A 19,559-nucleotide genomic window follows, 5' to 3' on the forward strand; every position below is an offset into this window, starting at 1 on the left:
AATTATCATGGTGTTGATTTGTGTTTCTGGTATCATATTTTATTAAAAAAAAAAAAACAACATTTACACTCAAGTCTTTACATGAGATGCACTGCATTCAAAAAATTCTGTAAAATATTATAGTTTCTTTTTCTTACAACCACCAGCTGGCATTTGAGAGCTTTTGAAAATGAAAAATCTGATCGCAATGCCTTCTGGGTAAATTTGCTCTCACTTCTGACATCTCCAGTCATGTTGACTTATCCCTCGAGCCTCGGAGTGCTTGTACCGCAAATGTCACTTAAGCTAATAAAGTATCAGTACAGGCCTTAAGATGGTGATGGGGATTCCCCACAAGAGTGAGAGAGTTAGAGAGAGAGAGAGAGAGAGAGAGAGAGAGAGAGAGAGAGAGAGAGAGGGGGCAAGAGGGAGTGTTAGAAGCAGTATTGGAACACAGCCCGGGATTGCTGTAGGACAACTCCATAGGGAGTTGAACTTGGGCAGTCAGCGTTATTCATATGTGACCTTCTCAAGCAGTGCAAGTGTTTTACACACTCACACACACACACACACACACACACACACACACACACACACACACATACGTGTCTTTACACAGCACAGAAAAACTGACATTGCAAAAGTTTAGCGTATGTTTCGCTAACAAATTTCCATTAGCTACGATTTCAATACACATATAGATTTTGAAAGAAAACTCGTTCCCAATTACACGCCGGTATCCTTCACTTCACCGCCACGCTGCTGGTCTCGCCGTCACCTCTGAATCTTCTGCAGCTTAACAGCTTGTTAGCTCTCAGGCCAAACGTCCGTGTGCTGCAAGCGGAGGTAATGAATGCCAACGTGAATAAGGTTGCATAGTAATTTTAATAAGACGTGTCGGGTTCTCGCTCGACTAACACTATTGCATCACACGTGCTCCTAACACCTACATACAGTGCTGAAGGTGTGGGAACATGAGATATAGCTGATGGAGTAAAAGTTACAACTTTCTTCACAGTTGCATCACTTGGTTCCACAGAATGAACTCGGAAAAGTTACATTACTGCTCATTATAGTGGACAAACTATATTCAACGTCTAAAAAGTCTAACGCTGCTAGGATTGAACGGTTGCATCGAGATGTTTGTCGTCGAAACGTGTATGAAACATCTGTTTCAGCTGCAATAACAATCACGAACAAGGTCAATTAAAATGAAAAAATGCACGAAACATTTCTATGCTTTCTTGTGAAAACAAAAGAACAGTGTTTTTTTAGGCTTGAAAGTACATACAGTTAATGATTTGTTCAGATATGTTCACCAATTTGTGTACGTGATCGATGAATCAGTGATCGCTGATTCAAACACTAATCACACACTGAAACACGGAAGAATCACAAAATCAAATTAAATCAAATCAGAAAAATGAATATCTGTCCTGACCAAATGATTCACTGATTCAAACACTAACCTGCTGAACAGTCAGAAGAAAAGTGAAGTCACTCCATAATGTCTGAAAAGATTCAGTGATTCAAACACCAAACCAAGCAATGTCAGTCATGACTGAATGATCAAACCCTGACCAGCTGAACCAAAGCATAATGATTCCTATTCATGCGCTGAATTAAATGTTGATCATCTGTGAAGGGGAAAGAATCTGAATCTCGGTCAGGACTGAAAGATTCATTGATTCAAACAATGACCAACACAGAAATGAATCAAACACAGACTTGCTGACCATAAGAAAAGGCAATCCCTGATTTGATTAAATGATTCACTGATTCAAACAATGACTCACTGACTAACATAGCAATGAATCAAACACAGACTTGCTGACCATAAGAAAAGGCAATCCCTGATTTGATTAAATGATTCACTGATTCAAACAATGACTCACTGACTAACATAGCAATGAATCAAACACAGACTTACTGACCATAAGAAAAGGCAATCCCTGATTTGATTAAATGATTCACTGATTCAAACAATGACTCACTGACTAACACAGACTTACTGACTATCTAAAAAGTCAATCCTTGTTTTGATTAAAAGATTCACTGATTATTTAAAGATTTACTGATTTAAACAATGCCTCATTGAACAAAACAGGCATGAATCAGAAGACTTGCTGTTAGAAGAGAAAAGTGAGTCTCTGTTTTGACTCAAATGTTCATTGATTCAGATACAGATTTACTGAACAACACAGGACTGAAACAATCCCTGAACCAAAAAAAGAGTGAATCTTGGGTATAATTAAACAATAACCCACTGGGCAACAGAGAACTAAATCAAGCACCGATCTCCAGAGAGACAATCCAGAATGGTTGTGTTTAAAATGATTCACTAATCTCAAAATCTGTTCGATATTAACACAGCAAGCTTACTTGCTGACGCTAGAGTCTTTTATTCTGTCACATGGGTATGACACCGGTGGTACAGTTATCAGAGTATGATTATTAGAGCACGACATTCCAGCCTTGTTGACATGAGAACCGAACCTACTTCGTTCACTTTCTGCATTAAACAGGTTCTCGTAGCCGCACCGAGCCGGCGAAAAACAAGTGAAAATTCACATTTGGCAAAGCCACTTTTGAGTTCTTTCCAAAGGCAGATAAAGGACGATCTTTACACTCCAAAGAGCAGCGCAATTGCCTTGAACCCTGTTCAGCTGGCACGCAGGATTCCTTCATTGCCAGCGCCGAGCCGTACATTCTCTAAAAGGTTCCGGCTGAATCCAGAGCTTGGTGCCTCCGAGGAAAATACTGGTCATGCGGTGTGAGTTGATTGTTTCGGGATTTACGCACGCTTCGGTCTGTCATGGTTTAATGACTGAATATAAAAGCCAGTGAGTTTTAATTGAAATTATTCAAATTACGATCTCGATTGCCAAAAACAGCTCCAAACATCAGTACCAGACATCCGCTGTGGTGTATTAGGATTCTGGACCTCAACCAAGTTATCAAAGTGAAATGTTCATGTGTATTAAATTAAAGATCTCCGGCAATGTTTGAAGGTGATAAGACAGATCGCGGCTTTGCATTATTCATTCCACTGTTCCGCATTACACTGGACACGGAACACACTCCGGCACACACTCTGACACACACTCTGACACGCAAGTTTTTTCGTGTGCCAGCAGCTTTTATCTAAATAACTTACCCATGACTCCAAATACAATCCAAGCAGCTGTTTTGCTCTCAAATAATATGAGTTTTGTTTTTTTGTTTAACGATATTGATATTGTTTCAGCACTTTCTGCACTAATCCCTACGGAAGCATTAACATGTCACGTGTTCGCATATTGTATGCAAAGCTTTTCTGTGATGAGTTTATTTATTTATTTATTTATTTATTTATTTATTTAGCATTCTTGTTTTCTCATTATCTCCTGACATGATGAATTTATTTTCTGAACATCTGGAGATAATGAAACTTCATTTTTTTTTCCCCCTCAAATAACAACATAATTAATATATTTTTGATGAAAAACATTTTCCCTCACAGGTAATACATTTTGCGGTGCAGTACTCAACTCACAGATGTGAACGTAAACCTATTTCACATTGATTATGCTTAGATTAATAAATAATAATACTATAAAGGAAGAAGAAGAAGAAGAAGAAGAAGAAGAAGAAGAAGACAAAGAAAGGCTAAATGAAAGGCATTCTTTCAGTACCTTTAAGATTCAATACAAATCAGATTCAAAAATAGCTGCAAGCAGCGATGTGCAGGGGTCCAAGCACCATTCCAAAGCAGTACTCCTAGTGTCATGACATACACATTTCTTTTCTTTGCCGAATCTCGACACCTTGTTACAGTACAATGATCAGGGTCTTGCTGACAGCTCAAAGATTTTTTTTCAAATATGCATGACTTCATAAAATTCTCACTTAATGCTATATGAAGCTTCACTTATAGACAAAAAAACCTTCATTGTCCTATGACACATATGCAAAAATGCAAGCAGAGCAAATGTTTTCAAATGTGAAAGAGAGCACAGACTAAAAATATCTAGCTGAAAAAGGATTACGTAGCTAATTTGCTTGAGAATCGAGAACCCAGAGTAAATTCAATAACAGCACAGTCACAGGGAGCCTCTTAAGCCATTAGGCCATAAAGGAATTCTGCTGAAATGAACATCTAAAACCTTTCTCCTCATGGACTGATGGGGTTTGATATGCAATGCTCTGTACATCTAATCATGTTAAATAATAATAATAATAATAATAATAATAATATTTGAATTTTAATTCCTAAATCATATGTAAGGAAGTGTTTCAAATAAAACATTTTATTGCATTTATTCATAATGACCAAAATTTCTAAAAAGAAATAAATGTGTATAAATGTGTCAAATGATGAGATGGAAAAGTTTTGTATAATTGTCTTTTGAACTATTATTATTATTATTATTATTATTATTATTATTATTATTATTATTATTATTATTATTATTAATAACAAGATTTCAGTTCCATTTTTGTTTACAAAAATTTAAGGGGGAGGATTACAGATTTGTTGATGCGTCACAATTTTCCAATTACTATTTTATTGTATTTATCACTCCACATGAATGTTTGCCTGTTGCTGATACATAAAATAATACAAAATTTAAAATTTCTGAAATGTCTCAGAGATTTTTGTTATAGATTCAAAAGTTTATGTTTGAGTTTGAATTCCAAAATTCTCGATTCCTGAAAGAATTCATTGAATTCATGAATCAGACTAGCGTCTATGACCACGTTCACACTGCAGGTAAAAGTGGCCCAAATCTGATTTTTTTAGGGTCAAGTGACCAGGTCAGACTTCTTCAGGAGTAGTGTGAACACTCAAATCTAGCCCAGATCCGATTTTTTCAAATCAGATTCAGACCACTTCCATATGTGGTCCTGAATCAGACCCAAATCTGATTTTTTCCAATGTGGCAGTGTGAACAACCAAGGCAGATTTGATGCGACTTTTACGTCAATCTACATCGACATTCATCACAATTATGCGCCGGCGAGTACGCACACAAACGTGACTATGCCTACAAAATGGATCAAATAATCAAAAGTTGCCCTCGACATCCGAACATTTTCAAAACACTGCGCCTCTGTGCTGCCATTACACAAACATTTAGAAAGAAAAGCGAAAATGCTTACTTCCTCCATAACTTTAGCACAACGCCGTGCTGCGTGTGACGTCATTGTTATTGTTTGTTTGCGCATGCGGGTCAGTTCGAAACAGCAAACAGTTCACACTGGTATCTGATATAGGCCACATTTTAAAAGGTAATGTGAACAGACAAACAAAAAAATCAGATCTGAGCAAAATATCCGAATTGAGCATTAAGACTTGCAGTGTGAACGTGGCCTATGACTCAGCTGCATGAGTGAATTTCCATGGGCTTGATTTTTTTTGCGCTAGATTGATTTTTTTTTTTTTTGTCTATTGAAATAATTCCAATAATATTCCAATAAATTACCAACCATCCCAAACTATAACACAAGAAATTATACCCACTAGCCTGAGAACTCCTTTTTTTCAGCCTGTGACTAAATATAACTAAAAATAGGTTGGAAATATGTCAATCTGGCAACTCTTAAACATATCCAACACCTGGTGAATAAACTAAACACATTATTACAAACATGGCAAAAGGGACAGTCACGAAATGAACGTGGCAAACATTTCCATATGAAAGCACCAAAGCTGTAATTAGATTAAAACAGCTCCAGCGTGTGTATGAAATGACAGAGACGTTTGATTAAACTGATGAATTTGTCGCTAATGAGACTTGTGTTTGCTGGTAACAATGTAAACAGCGACGTTAACGCCCATGTCCGTTTTCGACAGAGCTGAGCTTTTGTCTGTTTATTAAACACCGTTCATTAACTGGAGTAAGGGAAATGAAAATCTGAACACTTTAAACAAACAGCTTGGGTGTAACGTAATGTGTCACTGTTATTTATTTCCCATTATATATTTATATATATATATATATATAAAAAAAGAAATTTTGTTGATTAATTAAATCTGTCTTTCCAATTTTTAAACTGCTTACATGGAGCCCTTTTGTCTGATTAAATACAACTTCTTCCTTTTCCTATTACATTCTGTTTGTCTGGTTTTAGCTGCTTTGTGTAAAATTGCACAATATTTCATACAGAACTCACTACTAACCACAAAAGCGGATTAGTCCAAGGAAGCAATCTCGAAAAATACAAGTAATTTCCTGGAAAATCAATATAGTATTGTAATGGGGGACACGGTGGCTTAGTGGTTAGCACGTTCGCCTCACACCTTCAGGGTTGGGGGTTCGATTCCCGCCACCGCCTTGTGTGTGTGGAGTTTGCATGTTCTCCCCATGCCTCGGGGGTTTCCTCCGGGTACTCCGGTTTCCTCCCCCGGTCCAAAGACATGCATGGTAGGTTGATTGGCATCTCTGGAAAATTGTCCGTAGTGTGTGATTGCGTGAGTGAATGAGAGTGTGTGTGTGTGTGTGTGTGTGTGTGTGTGTGCCCTGCGATGGGTTGGCACTCCGTCCAGGGTGTATCCTGCCTTGATGCCCGATGACGCCTGAGATAGGCACAGGCTCCCTGTGACCCGAGGTAGTTCGGATAAGCGGTAGAAAATGAGTGAGTGAGAGAGCATTGTAATGGGTAGACGGTGTATGACTACAAATTGGGTGGACTACAAATCCCAGGAGTCAAGAGAGTATAAAAGGAAGTCAAACTTGGTGACTTCCTCTTTGTGTACCATGTGCTAAGAAAAGCTGTTTGGTGTTTTTCAAGGCTGTTATAGCAGATGAAAAGACCAATTAATTAATGAACAGTATAGCAGCCTAAAGCTGAATTATAACGGTAAAGGTTGTGATTCATGCATACAGTAATATAGGATTTGGTTTTAATCTTTTTATATTGTAATTTGTGTTTTTAATGTGTAATTCTTTTGTGTTTTTAAGGTTGTTGAATATGGTATATGGCAATCCATTTGTATTTTCTTTGTCTTTTTACAGATGATGCATGATTGCCGATTACTTTTATTGAAAGCATTGATGGCTTATTGGTTGCTTGAGAATGTTGAATTGGGTCTGGTATTTTGAAGTGGGAAAGTGATTTATTTTGGAGTGTGTGTTTCCTTTACCTTATATATGTGGTGTACTCTGTTAATGTTGGGGGGAGCAACTTGTTGTGGTTTGAGGTTATGATTTACTCTTGATGTGACGTGTGGATTAAACGGGTTTTTGTGGTTTGATTTGTCACTTGAATGTGCACTTATTTGCAAAGCAGCAACTACCATTAGATAGGATTGGGAACCCTGTTGTCTGTAATGGTTACAAGATGGTTCATTTTCTTTTTGTTTGTTTGATCTTTTTGCCGTTTTTGATTTCTTTGTGATGCTACTATTAAATGTTGTAAAATAAACCTTGTCATATTTGCAAAGAAACACGCTGTAGTGGTTACCCTTAATTTTAAGGTTCTCCTCATCCCCTTGTGGGATGATGGGGTTACAGTATGCTGTGATCACATTAGCATTAGTGAGAACACTAAATGAGTCCTGATGCATACAGATACTCTTAAAATCTGTGACGCACGGTGACGGTAGCATCACGTGGAGCTTTTTACTCTAACTCTGCTTTATTTTTATAATGGATTTATTTGTTTAAAGTAACCTTAAAGTAACCTTAAAATATTAAGTACCTTTTTAAAGGTATGTTGTAAGAAGAATCCACCCACATCCAAGCCCACAAATGTAATAAAAGAGAGATTAAAAATGTACACAAACACAGCCGAAGACAATAATTCAAAAGGCATGATTTAAATGCACTACTTTTTCAAAGCACTTGCTCTGACACACTAACACTTTCAGTCAGGATTTATTTGAATTTTTAAAAAATGGTTTAGTTCTTTGTATAAAAAAAGGGAGAAAAGAGGATGAACAAAAAGACAGAAGCTGCTTTAAAGGCAGAAATCACACTGTGAGGCAGCCTTGATCCACTTCAGAGTGAAGTCTTGTGAGAAAGTGATTTGACTCAGAATCAATTCACGCAGCGAGTGAATCATTCATACATATATATATAAAATCTCTGATCTTTTGTTTTACAGCTTTTTTGGTTTAAAAAAAAAAAAGAGCTTTAGAAAATGAGCCAAAGTACAGAGCTGTAGACCTGATGAAATGCAGTGAGTTCTGCAGATTTGGAGCCAATAAAAAATAAAACGATAGGTGTGACATGTTTTAGACTATTTATTTATATAATTATCTAATTAATTGTTAAGCATTTGTTTTTTCTGTCAAATGAATAAAGGAGTTTTCTGCAAAGACACATCCGGTCCTATTTTTTTTTTTGTACTTTTTTCTTGTGTAACATGCATCTAAACCAAACTCAGTAGCAAACAAATCAAAAGAATCAATTTTGCTCTGAGACGGAGTCAGTAAACAGTGTGAATCGTGGGGATTTTATTTTTGTAGAATTTTATCCATGAATTGTTTATCCTAACTTTAATCCAGTTTTTAATTATGTTGGCTAAGGTTGATAAGGGTGAGAGAACACTTTTTTTTGCAGTTTTGTGTGTTTTGTAATACAGCTCAGATTTTTCAGACAGTTCTTAGCTGTGTTTAAATTTCAGAATGGTTTTGTTTATTAAACGCGTCGTATTTCGTGTTCATTCGTGTTGTAGTTGTTGAACGTCTGAGAAAAATAGTTTCTGTTCTCAGTTCAGTTAAAAGCAGTTACATACCTTAATATAAAATAAGGTATACACATGAGGGTTTTAATAAAACAAGACAAAAAGGTATAAAAAATAAAAATCTACTTGGTGGTCACAAGAACTCATTAGCCTTTAGCAACGTTAGCGCTGTAGCTTTGTGATACAAAGAAATTGATAAATGTGTTGAAACAGACTTTGCTTTTAAACGCATTCCTTTTAAACTCCGAACAGCAGGAAGTTTTTTTTTTTTGTTTTTTTTTGCGCCAAATGAGTCTGCAGATGGAGGGAGCAATTTGCCTAAGTGCAGTAAGGAATAAATCTCTTGTTCACAAGAACACAGAGAGGGTAAAAACAACATTAACTCTCAACATCCGTTCTGCTGTAGCTGAAGAGCGAGTTGATGAATTGCTCGTAAAAGTAAAAAAGCTTTTTTTTTTTTATGCGCTAGAGATGATCAGATTTGATCATTTTTAAAGATGATTTTTTTTGTTTCATTTGAAGTCATGCGTTCTTATGTACAAGGTGAGGTTTTAAAAATAAGCGATTCATTTATTTCCGGTTTATATTCCAGATTTAGCGTTGTTTTATTTTCTTATGCAATTTTTCACAATTGGTGTTTCACGTAAAACTTTCTCATATGTGCATGTATTCTTTATTTAGAACGATTTTTTTTAAATGATTCATTAACTGTGAATTGATTCATTAATTATTTATTCATTTTCAAATGATTTTTCTACATATCGTCGCTGTCGGGCAGAAACCTCGTATGTCCAAATTTGTTCAATTTCATATTTTTTCACATATCGATGTATAACGGTTTTGGAGATACGAGGATTCCGCCCGACAGCGACGATATGTTTCTATTTCAATATTTTTCATGTAGGACGATGTGTTTTTGTTTCTTTGTTTGTTTGTTTTTTAGTTTTTTATTTCCGCACGTGACCCATTTAGGACATTATTTTTACTTTATAGCTAATCTAACACATTTATTTTTGCATGCTAATTGTCTGAAGTGATTCATCCTCTTTGTGTGCATGTTATTTTCACATTTTTTTGTCTTCCTTTTTTTTCTTTCAGAGAATTATAGAATTTACTTATTTCTCATGATTCCTTCAAATATGGTTATTTGACTTCTGATGAATTTCAGAGCACAACACGGTAAATTACACCTTCGCATCTTTTTCCACACATGATTACATGTTATTCACATAATCACACATTCATCTAAAGGTAGTGTTGTGAAAGTGACTGAACCATTTCCTTCAATCAACAACACTGAGTCTGGCAGAACAATGGGGCTAGAACCCATCCTGCATATCAGCAACACTTTAATCACAGGCTGATCAATAGAGAAACAGAAGAAAATCAATAAAGGTAAAAGAAAAAAAAAGTGCAGTGCCTCTTGCAGACAAATCTATTCAGATGAAATATTCGAATGAGTGGTGTCTTTTAGGTCCAGCTTGTTTCTGCTGTATCTCTTTTAGCTTTATTGATCGTTCCTTCTTAAATGTTGCTGTTCCTGTCTCTATTTATTTCCTACTGGACCTTAGGAAATGACAGTGATGACAGCTAGTCTATTGGGATTGAGAGTCAAGAAAAAGTCTGACAGCTCGCTCTGTAAAGAGGTTGGAAACAGGAGACTGACACACACACACACACACATACACATATGGGCACACACAGGGCTTGGAGGGTTCACGGTCATGTTTGTCAAACAGTCAGCCGGAATGTGAAGGCACGGAAGGGCAAATGAGAGGTAATGAAAATGAACCGTGGCTGAATTACAGTGACTAAGCTTACCACCTGGTCATCACAGACGGGGTCTAAACCTTTTGTTTCTTTTCATTATTTTCAGTTGAAATGCTTGATGTGGCGAATGTTCTAAGCCACAACTCCTTCACTGGAACTGACACACATAGGCCTTTCCTTTACTGGAACTGACACACATAGGCCACACCTCCTTCACTGGAACTGACACACATAGGCCACACCTCCTTCATTGGTGCTGACACACACTGGCCACACCTAATTCACTAGGACAGACATATAGGCCACACCTAATTCACTAGGACAGACACATATAGGCCACACCTCCTTCACTGGAACTGACACACATAGGCCACACCTCCTTCACTGAAACTGACACACATAGGCCACACCTCCTTCACTGGAACTGACACATAGGCCACACCTTCTTCACTGGAACTGACACACATAGGCCACACCTCCTTCATTGGTGCTGACACACACTGGCCACACCTAATTCACTAGGACAGACATATAGGCCACACCTAATTTACTAGGACAGACACATATAGGCCACACCTCCTTCACTGGAACTGACACACATAGGCCACACCTCCTTCACTGGAACTGACACACATAGGCCACACCTCCTTCACTGGAACTGACACACATAGGCCACACTTCCTTTGCTGGAACTGACACAAATAGGCCACACCTACTTTGCTGGAACGGACACGCATAGGCCACACCTCCTTCACTGGTGCTGGCACACACTGGCCACACCTACTTCACTAGGACATACACATATTGGCCACACCTTCTTCAATGGATCTGGCACAAATAGGCCATACCTATTTTGCTGGAACTGACACCCATAGGCCACACTTACTTTGCTGGAACTGACACACACAGGCCATACCTTCTTCATTGGTACTTGCACACACTGGCCACACCTACCTCAATAGGCCACACCTCCTTCAGTGGAACTAACACACATAGGCGACACCTCCTTTATTGGTGCTGGCACACATTGGCCACACCTATTTCATTAGGACTGACACAAATAGGCCATACCTACTTTGCTGAAACTGACACATATAGGCCACACCTCCTTCACAGGAACTGACACATATAGGCCATACTTCGTTCACTGGAACTGACAAACATAGGCCACACCTCCTTCATTGGTGCTGGCATAGATTGGCCACACCTCCTTTACTGGAACTGACACACATAGACCACAGTTCCTTTACTGTTACTGGTAGTCACAAAGGCCACACCTCTTTTACTGGTACTGACAGACAGAGGCCACACCTCCTACATTGGTACATATTTCCACCCTCAATGCAAGTAAGTGTTACACCATATAAAAATTAGGTATGATTGTGCGCAACCTGATTATAGTGTTGGTTTCTTCAGACCATAACAGATTTTGCCACATGGTTTGCAGTGATTTAGTTTAGCCTGATGTTTTTAGGCTTAACCCGATGTTTTTTTTTGTGAGAAAGGGCTTATGTCTAGCCCACCTACCCCATAACCTTAGACATGTAAAGAATATGAGAGCTTTTTATCACATGCAGAGAGTAATCAGTACTTATCAGATATTCCCGCAGTTCCTATAATGTTGAAATTCTTTTATACACCTCTCCTGATAGAAACCTTTCAACAAGTGCGATACCCTGCGTGCTTTATTACAGTAGCTGTTTGCGGACCTTGGCTTCAGCAGTCGTATAAAACCTACAGAAAATCCTACAGAAACAGCTGATCTTTACTTGGGGTTTAATCAGTGTGATTTTACTGATGTATGATATTTATTCTTGAACATGAGCTTGAATGTAATTTGTAATAATAACAGGGTGTGCAAACTTATGCAACCCGGTTAATGTAACTTTTTAAATTTTCTTTTTTTTTTTTTTTTTTTTTTATAAAAAGCTTCTGAATGTTTTGCACTGACTTTTTCTACCTTGCAATTTTATAGTGAGTGTTGAAAAAGTTCTGGCATGATTTATCTTGGTTTAATTTTTTTAACTTCATAAAAACCTGCCATTTTAACAGAGTTGTGGAGACTTTTTATATCTCTCGTACCTCTCTAAACACTAGCGATGAGAAGAGCTGTGAGGGTGGTTTCAGATGTTACAGAGATGCATAGCAAACTTCCACAGAACTTGCTGTATTGTATGGAAATGCTGTAGAGCTGTAAATATTAATCAGTCCTTACAAAACTGCCACTAACCTACTACTAAAGAAGACCTTTTGATTGATATTCAGAGGCAAACTGCTAAAAAATAAACTAGAATTGAATAAATAGACTAGAATTGTCTCTACATTCTTACACACCATTTTTACCACCTGACTATTGATAACATGTCTGATCCAGTCTCAGACTAACATATGAACCAGTCTAATTCAATCTTAGGGCTAAAGAGAACTATATTAACTAGTCTGATCTAATCTCATGGCTAAAGAGAACTATATTAACTAGTCTGATCTAATCTCATGGCTAAAGAGAACTATATTAACCAGTATGATCTACTCTCAGGTTTGAAGTGAATGGTATTAACTGGTCTGATGCAATCTTAAGCTAAAGTGAAGGGTATTAATCCTTCTGGTCCAATTTCAGGCTAAAGAGAAATATGTAAACCAGTCTGATCCTATCTCGTGGCCAAAGAGAACGATATTAACTAGTCTGATCCAACATCAGAGCTTAAAAGAAACATTTTAACCAGTCTGTTTCAATCTCAGGTTTAAAGAGAACTATATTAACTCGTCTGATCCAATCTCAGGGCTAAAGAGAAAAATATTAAGCAGTCTGATTCAATCTCAGGTTTAAAGAGAATTATATTAACCAGTCTGATCCAATCTCAGGGCTAAAGAGTACTATATTAACTAGTCTGATCCAATCTCAGAGCTAAAGAGAAAAATATTAAGCAGTCTGATTCAATCTCAGGTTTAAAGAGAATTATATTAACCAGTCTGATCCAATCTCAGGGCTAAAGAGTACTATATTAACTAGTCTGATCTAATCTCAGGGCTAAAGAGTACTATATTAACTAGTCTGATCCAATCTCAGGGCTAAAGAGAAATATATTAAGCAGTCTGATTCAATCTCAGGTTTAAAGAGAATTATATTAACCAGTCTGATCTAATCTCAGGGCTAAAGAGAAATATATTAAGCAGTCTGATTCAATCTCAGTTTGAAAGAGAATTGTATTAACTGGTCTAATCCAATCTCAGGCTAAAGACAAATATAATAACCAGTGTGATCCAATCTCAGTTTGAAGAGAACTATATTAACCGGCATGTTCCAATCTCAAGATAAGAAGAACAATATTAAACATTTTTACCCGATCTCACAGCTTCCAATACGATTTGGTCCCAATTTAAAGATAACTCTACATCTTAATCTAATCTAATCTAATCTAATCTTATTTAATCTCAGTCTTAATAAGACTGTGTGAACCAGTGTGTTCCAGTCCATGTTTAAAGAAAACAGCCTGATCCACTTTCACAATAAATGCTAACCAGTCTGATCTAGTTTCAGTATTAAGCAATTTGTATCGTCTGATTTAATTTAAAATAAATGTTTTGACAAGTGTGCTCCCGTTTTGGTATAATCTGTACCATAAGCAATCTTTGTTTTCTGTTTTATAACTGCTACATATAGACTCCTCACATCTATTCAAGTGGTCTGATCGCCCACCCACCTAGCTCTGAAGTTTCTCAGCACTCGCTGCTGCTTTGCTTTCACACATTATGGAAGCACCACAGGAAACCCACTGCAGTGAGAGCCAAGAACATGGGGACACACACATATACACAAACACAAACACTTCTCATTCTTTGGTATTAGAGTGAAGACAGAAATGGCTCAAGTGTTTAGCTAGCACATGATGGCCTAGTTATATTATACACAGAATTATAGATTTCTCCCAGCCAGCAGGTTATATAAAGGAACAGATTTAAACAACCACATATTTATCATCCAGTATACAGGAATGAACCTGCTGGTACAATGATGAGAAGTACTGATTTGGGAATATCTTGAGCAAGATACATAAAATGGAAAACTAGAAGGAGCTACCTAAACATTCTCTCTCTGATTTGAGAGCACTACTTGAAGCTGTGCTAGTAAATGCATTGAAGATCCTACATAATGACTCGGCTTCCCCAAAGGAACTCTGGGACTATCAGGAATTCATTTGCAAATGTGGTGTATACTACTCAACCACTTCATTTTAAGGCTAATTAAACTTTATCTTTAATGGAATCTTGTGCATAGCATTGCTCGTGCATTTTCCCACTTGGTCGTACTTAGCGTTGCAGCACAGTGATCAAAGTTAAAATATTGCTATGGAATCTATAATTTTTACTTTTATTTGACTGGCTGTAACTGTGCCAAGAATTGCTCACCAAAGGGGCCACCCTGGATAGAATCTTTTAGCAAAGGATGGATACCATGTCTGCAGTCCTAAATTTATCCTTTACCTTAAGGCAGGCACTAAATTCCAGGGTTTTCGTTACCACGACGTAAAGTTGGGCGTGTTTCCGGAGGCATGGAAAAACGCCTTCTTTCAAAAAAAAACATCATACTACGAAGGACAAAACAGTCATATAGGTAGATTTATTTTAGAAAACAAATAAACAACCAAGGGGGCACAGTGGCTTAGTGGTTAGCACGTTCGCTTCACACCTCCAGGGTTGGGGGTTCGATTCCCGCCTCCACCTTGTGTGTGTGGAGTTTGCATGTTCTCCCCGTGCCTCGGGGGATTCCTCCGGGTACTCTGGTTTCCTCCCCCGGTCCAAAGACATGCATGGTAGGTTGATTGGCATCTCTGGAAAATTGTCTGTAGTGTGTGATTGCGTGAGTGAATGAGAGTGTGTGCCCTGCGATGGGTTGGCACTCCGTCCAGGGTGTATCCTGCCTTGATGCCCGATGACGCCTGAGATAGGCACAGGCTCCCCGTGACCCGAGGTAGTTCGGATAAGCGGTAGAAGATGAATGAATGAATGAATAAACAACCAAAAACTACGGTTATGGTTAGGGTTAGGGTAAGGGTTAGGGTTAGATTATCAAATAGGCCACGCCTACCTGATGACGCAATATCTGTTACGCTGTACTGAAATCCCTGGAGATAAGTGCCTGCCTTTACCTTAACAAGACACTTTTTAGAAGAAGCCTTTATTAGTCTTTACTTGTCATATACAGTGCAGTGAAATCCTTCTCTTTGCAAAAACATGGGAAAGCTGGGGTCAGACAAGGGTAAAGGGCCCAACAGTGACAGCTAGTGTTAGACTCACTGACCTTCTTATTAACAACCTAGCCTTAACCATTTGAGCAACTACTGACCCTACCTACCTGGACATACGTCAGAATTAAACATGAAAATATGGCACCACAGAACTTCTCCTATACTACAAGACTTACAGATGCATCATGGAAACAGGGTGTATAGTGTGTTTCAAGTCAAATGTACTGTACATGCAGTCCAGTACATATATTGAGGCCTCACCTCTGCAGTATTCTGAGACTATTTTTAATCTTCATACTTGTTCTGTCTTGGCTGAGGAAAACCTATCAAACACATCACATGAGGTGCCAGCAATGGAAGTGATGGATGTGGAGAGGAAATTGCATTACTTAATATGGATGAGGAACTTGTATCCCACTGAAATGCTTTCTGGGCAAATTCTGGTCAAGAAGCCAAGTCGTTTTGACAATGCCTCCCACTTCAGACGGCTTGTCCAACAAGCTTCCCTTGGGCCAATAAAGTATCAAAACGTCATCTAAGATGGTGCCCAGGATTCCCCAAAGTGGATGAGCTAAGGCAAGGCAAGTCTTACAGTTCCACAGATATTTTGTCTCTTTCTTTTTTCGGTCTGCCTTCCACCCTCCCTTCCTCCTTTTCATTCTCTCTTGAATCTCACGCCTGGCTTGATAGTGATGAATTGAGCCTGCGGAGCTACTTAACAGGCTCGGTGGCAGCCAGCCTTCTCTGTAGAGAAATGAATAGTGGACATATATAACACAATCTTGCCCTGCCTCAGCCAATTCGTTTAACAAATGAGCATTGTGTTGTAATGTAATCTATGGGGAGATTTATAATTAGCGGAGATGAAAGGAAAGAGAGACAGAATGTCATCATGAGTAGTTTCTGATAATAAATAAATACATTTATTAATTAATTAATCTGACTGCTGGACTTGACTGATTGCTTGCTTGATTGATTAATTGATTGATTGATAGATTGCAGTGGATCAATCAACGGATTCCAACATTTTAAATATTTTATTTGACGTGTTACTTGGATACAGTAGAGAGGCTAAAAGCAACCTATCTGCTCTACTATTCGTATTTTATGACTGGTTATGCAAAAGCACTATGAGTAAACCTATCAACAAAGAAAGAGAAAGGACGCTGATCATGCAGACCACTGAGAGCTGAGATGGGAAACCCTAGACGGCTCTGTTTGTGTATACCAGTTTTTTATCCTGACACTACAGTGCAAGAGAGACCCCTACTAGCAATTGCCGATACTGCACATAAAATATGAGCACACAGAGAAGAAAAGGACGGGAACAAGTGAACAGTGACCCTAGATAACTCCATTCATTTTCCAAATCATTGTCTATGTTCCTTACATATATGGTATTTGTCCTTTTTATAAATCCTGTCTTAGCTCCTCTGAATGATGAGGCCGCAAAACCAAACAGAATTAATGACTGCAGAATACGATCAAGCACAATTCAATGAACATGAATGATCAAAACCAGGACATCTCATTAAAACCTTAGATACATAGAACATAGGTTAATGCTGTAAAGATAGTAGCATTAGGACAAACAGCATGTACCAAAATGTTGTATTTGCTTTATTTTATACTCTGTATGCATTTCAGGTTTGGAAATCTAGTGTCGATAGTGGAAATGGACCCTGGAGCTGATCTCAGCTTCTAATTAGGGCTTTAAGGACTGACTAACTTCGACAAGGACATTCGGATTAGCATTGGGTTTGCTAATTGGTGCTTGAAACTAGGGGAAAAAGAACCCTACCACGTTTCAGTGTCACAAATGCGGCTTGACACTGATTAACAATGCTAATACGTAAAAACTGCCAATGAGTGGTTATGATGAAACCTTGCAGTAATACTGTCTCTAGTTCACAATCGCCAAGGAATGCACATGATAGGAATTCATGTCAGCACTGAGTGAAACGTGAATGAGTCACTCTCAGTGTACTGTAGCAACGATGTTCCAGCTGAAAGGGATTAAAAGTTGCAGGAGGACTGACCACTGAAATTCCAAATTTCCAAAGCTAAATCCAGATTCCAAAGCCAATCCATTACACCAAAAAGAAAGCTTTAAATTAATCCAAATGTGCAAAAGCTCAAAACGATTTGGAATTCAACTTGTTGGATTTGAAGATCTAGTGGGCTAGAACCTTTTTTTACTTGGCATTTTAACACCAGCCAGATGTTTGAGGAGATAAAGAATGCTGGAGGTTTGAAACAAGCTGTTGTGTAAAAAAACGTAACTGGAACGCTTCCAACATTAATTCTTTCAAATTTATCCAAACCACAGTTAGACCTCTTCATCCAGCTTAATGCCTCATGCCAGCTAAAACGCATGACGCCAAGACCTTCTGAGAACATCTAAACTCAGAACATTTGAACACTTCTTCAAATATGACGGACATCATTTGCGTTATAAACACACATTAAAGATGCGTGACATGGTGCACATAACATCCATGAGGTTTCTCATGTTAGAGATGGAAAGCCAGAAAGTCAAAGCCAGAAGTGTTCTGCAGTGTTCCCGAAAGTTGTCACACATGTTGCACCAAACCTACATAATCTGTGGAAGATAATTCTTTTATATAAACTAGAAGCTTATATATTGTACCAGCAAGTGGCTTGACTTGAGCAGTCCATCTGTCTATATATCTCTCCACTCCCTCTACCTCCTCCACATCCCACCCACATGGGGGTCTTCACCTATTCAGTAAATGACATCAGGAGGTTTTATATAAATCTCTGACACTAGGCAGGATAACTATGATTTACTGGGAACTAGTCCATCACCTTGTATTATATATATATATATATTAAAATTGATCATATATATATATATAATAATGGAAATAATAATAATTGAGCATGAGCTAGAAAATTTCTGCAATATACAGTTCTTGTAGGGCGATTATGTACATATCAAGATTTTCTCCAGTCAACTATTCTATCAAAACAGGAGTTGACACTCACTCACTCACTCACTCAGATGATGAAGACATCCGGCTTTTATTACCTACCTTGAAATGCGAGAAGCGCGAAAAACGCCAGGATCCAAACTGCGGGTATCCAAATGCAACTCATCTTTGTACTGAACCGAACCGAACCGAGTTAAAGGTTTCCGACAATGCGCCCGAAATCTGCCTGATTCCTCTTTTTCTACTCGCGTCGTCCTCCTCTTCTCTCTGCTCTGTTCTTCAGTCTCTGACTGCGCTGCGCTGCGCTGCGCTGTGCCCGACGCGGAGAGGAAAAAGTGCAAATGCGCTTCGGGAAAGGGGAGGAGGAGGAGAGGGAGGTGTGTGTGTGTGTGTGTGTGTGTGTGTGTGTGTGTGTTAGGAGGATGCGCGCTCCCGCTGCTCGTGAACGGCGCGGTGATGGATAGTACTTGAAGATGATGCTCACGCACCGCACCGCAAACACTTGCACAGATGCCCTGGATTTGTAAAGCAATAATAATAATAATAATAATAATAATAATAATAATAATAGAAAAAATACAGCCTTCATTTTTCACATATGCTATACATTACAGAACAGCAAAATTCTTCTTCCCAGTTTCTCACATACAGTGACCTTAGAGCTGAAAGGTCAGAAAGTTAAGGACCTTAGAACAGAGCACAAGACAGGCAGCTCGAACCTTCAACCTTCTGATCAGTAACAAGAGCCCTAACAATGCACCGAGCCACCATTGGCTGACAAACTGGCTTGGGAACAGATTAAACCCATGACCTTGTTGGTTATTAGTGCCATAAAACAAACCAAACTGAAATAAATATCCTAATCATTATCTTAAAGTTGGCCAGAAAGAAAAAAAACATAGCTTAAAAGCTGACATGTCTGAAGCAAATTAGTAATCAT

General features: G+C 38.3%; 2 protein-coding genes across 2 annotated transcripts in view; one reads left to right on the forward strand and one right to left on the reverse strand.

The window, feature by feature from the left end:
• The window catches only part of lsamp (limbic system associated membrane protein), a 631,545-nt gene extending 612,674 nt beyond the window's left edge, over positions 1–18,871 (reverse strand). Inside the window, exon 1 of the mRNA XM_060887892.1 lies at positions 18,722–18,871. Coding sequence (XP_060743875.1) covers positions 18,722–18,785 — 64 coding nt within the window. The 5' untranslated portion in view covers positions 18,786–18,871. The remainder of the gene's footprint in view (positions 1–18,721) is intronic.
• Positions 1–19,559, forward strand: part of LOC132857816 (eukaryotic translation initiation factor 4 gamma 1-like) — a 796,411-nt gene that overhangs the window by 165,952 nt on the left and 610,900 nt on the right. The window lies entirely within an intron of this gene.

Source organism: Tachysurus vachellii, chromosome 15 (assembly GCF_030014155.1).
Source record: "Tachysurus vachellii isolate PV-2020 chromosome 15, HZAU_Pvac_v1, whole genome shotgun sequence".
Taxonomy (NCBI): Eukaryota; Metazoa; Chordata; class Actinopteri; order Siluriformes; family Bagridae; genus Tachysurus; species Tachysurus vachellii.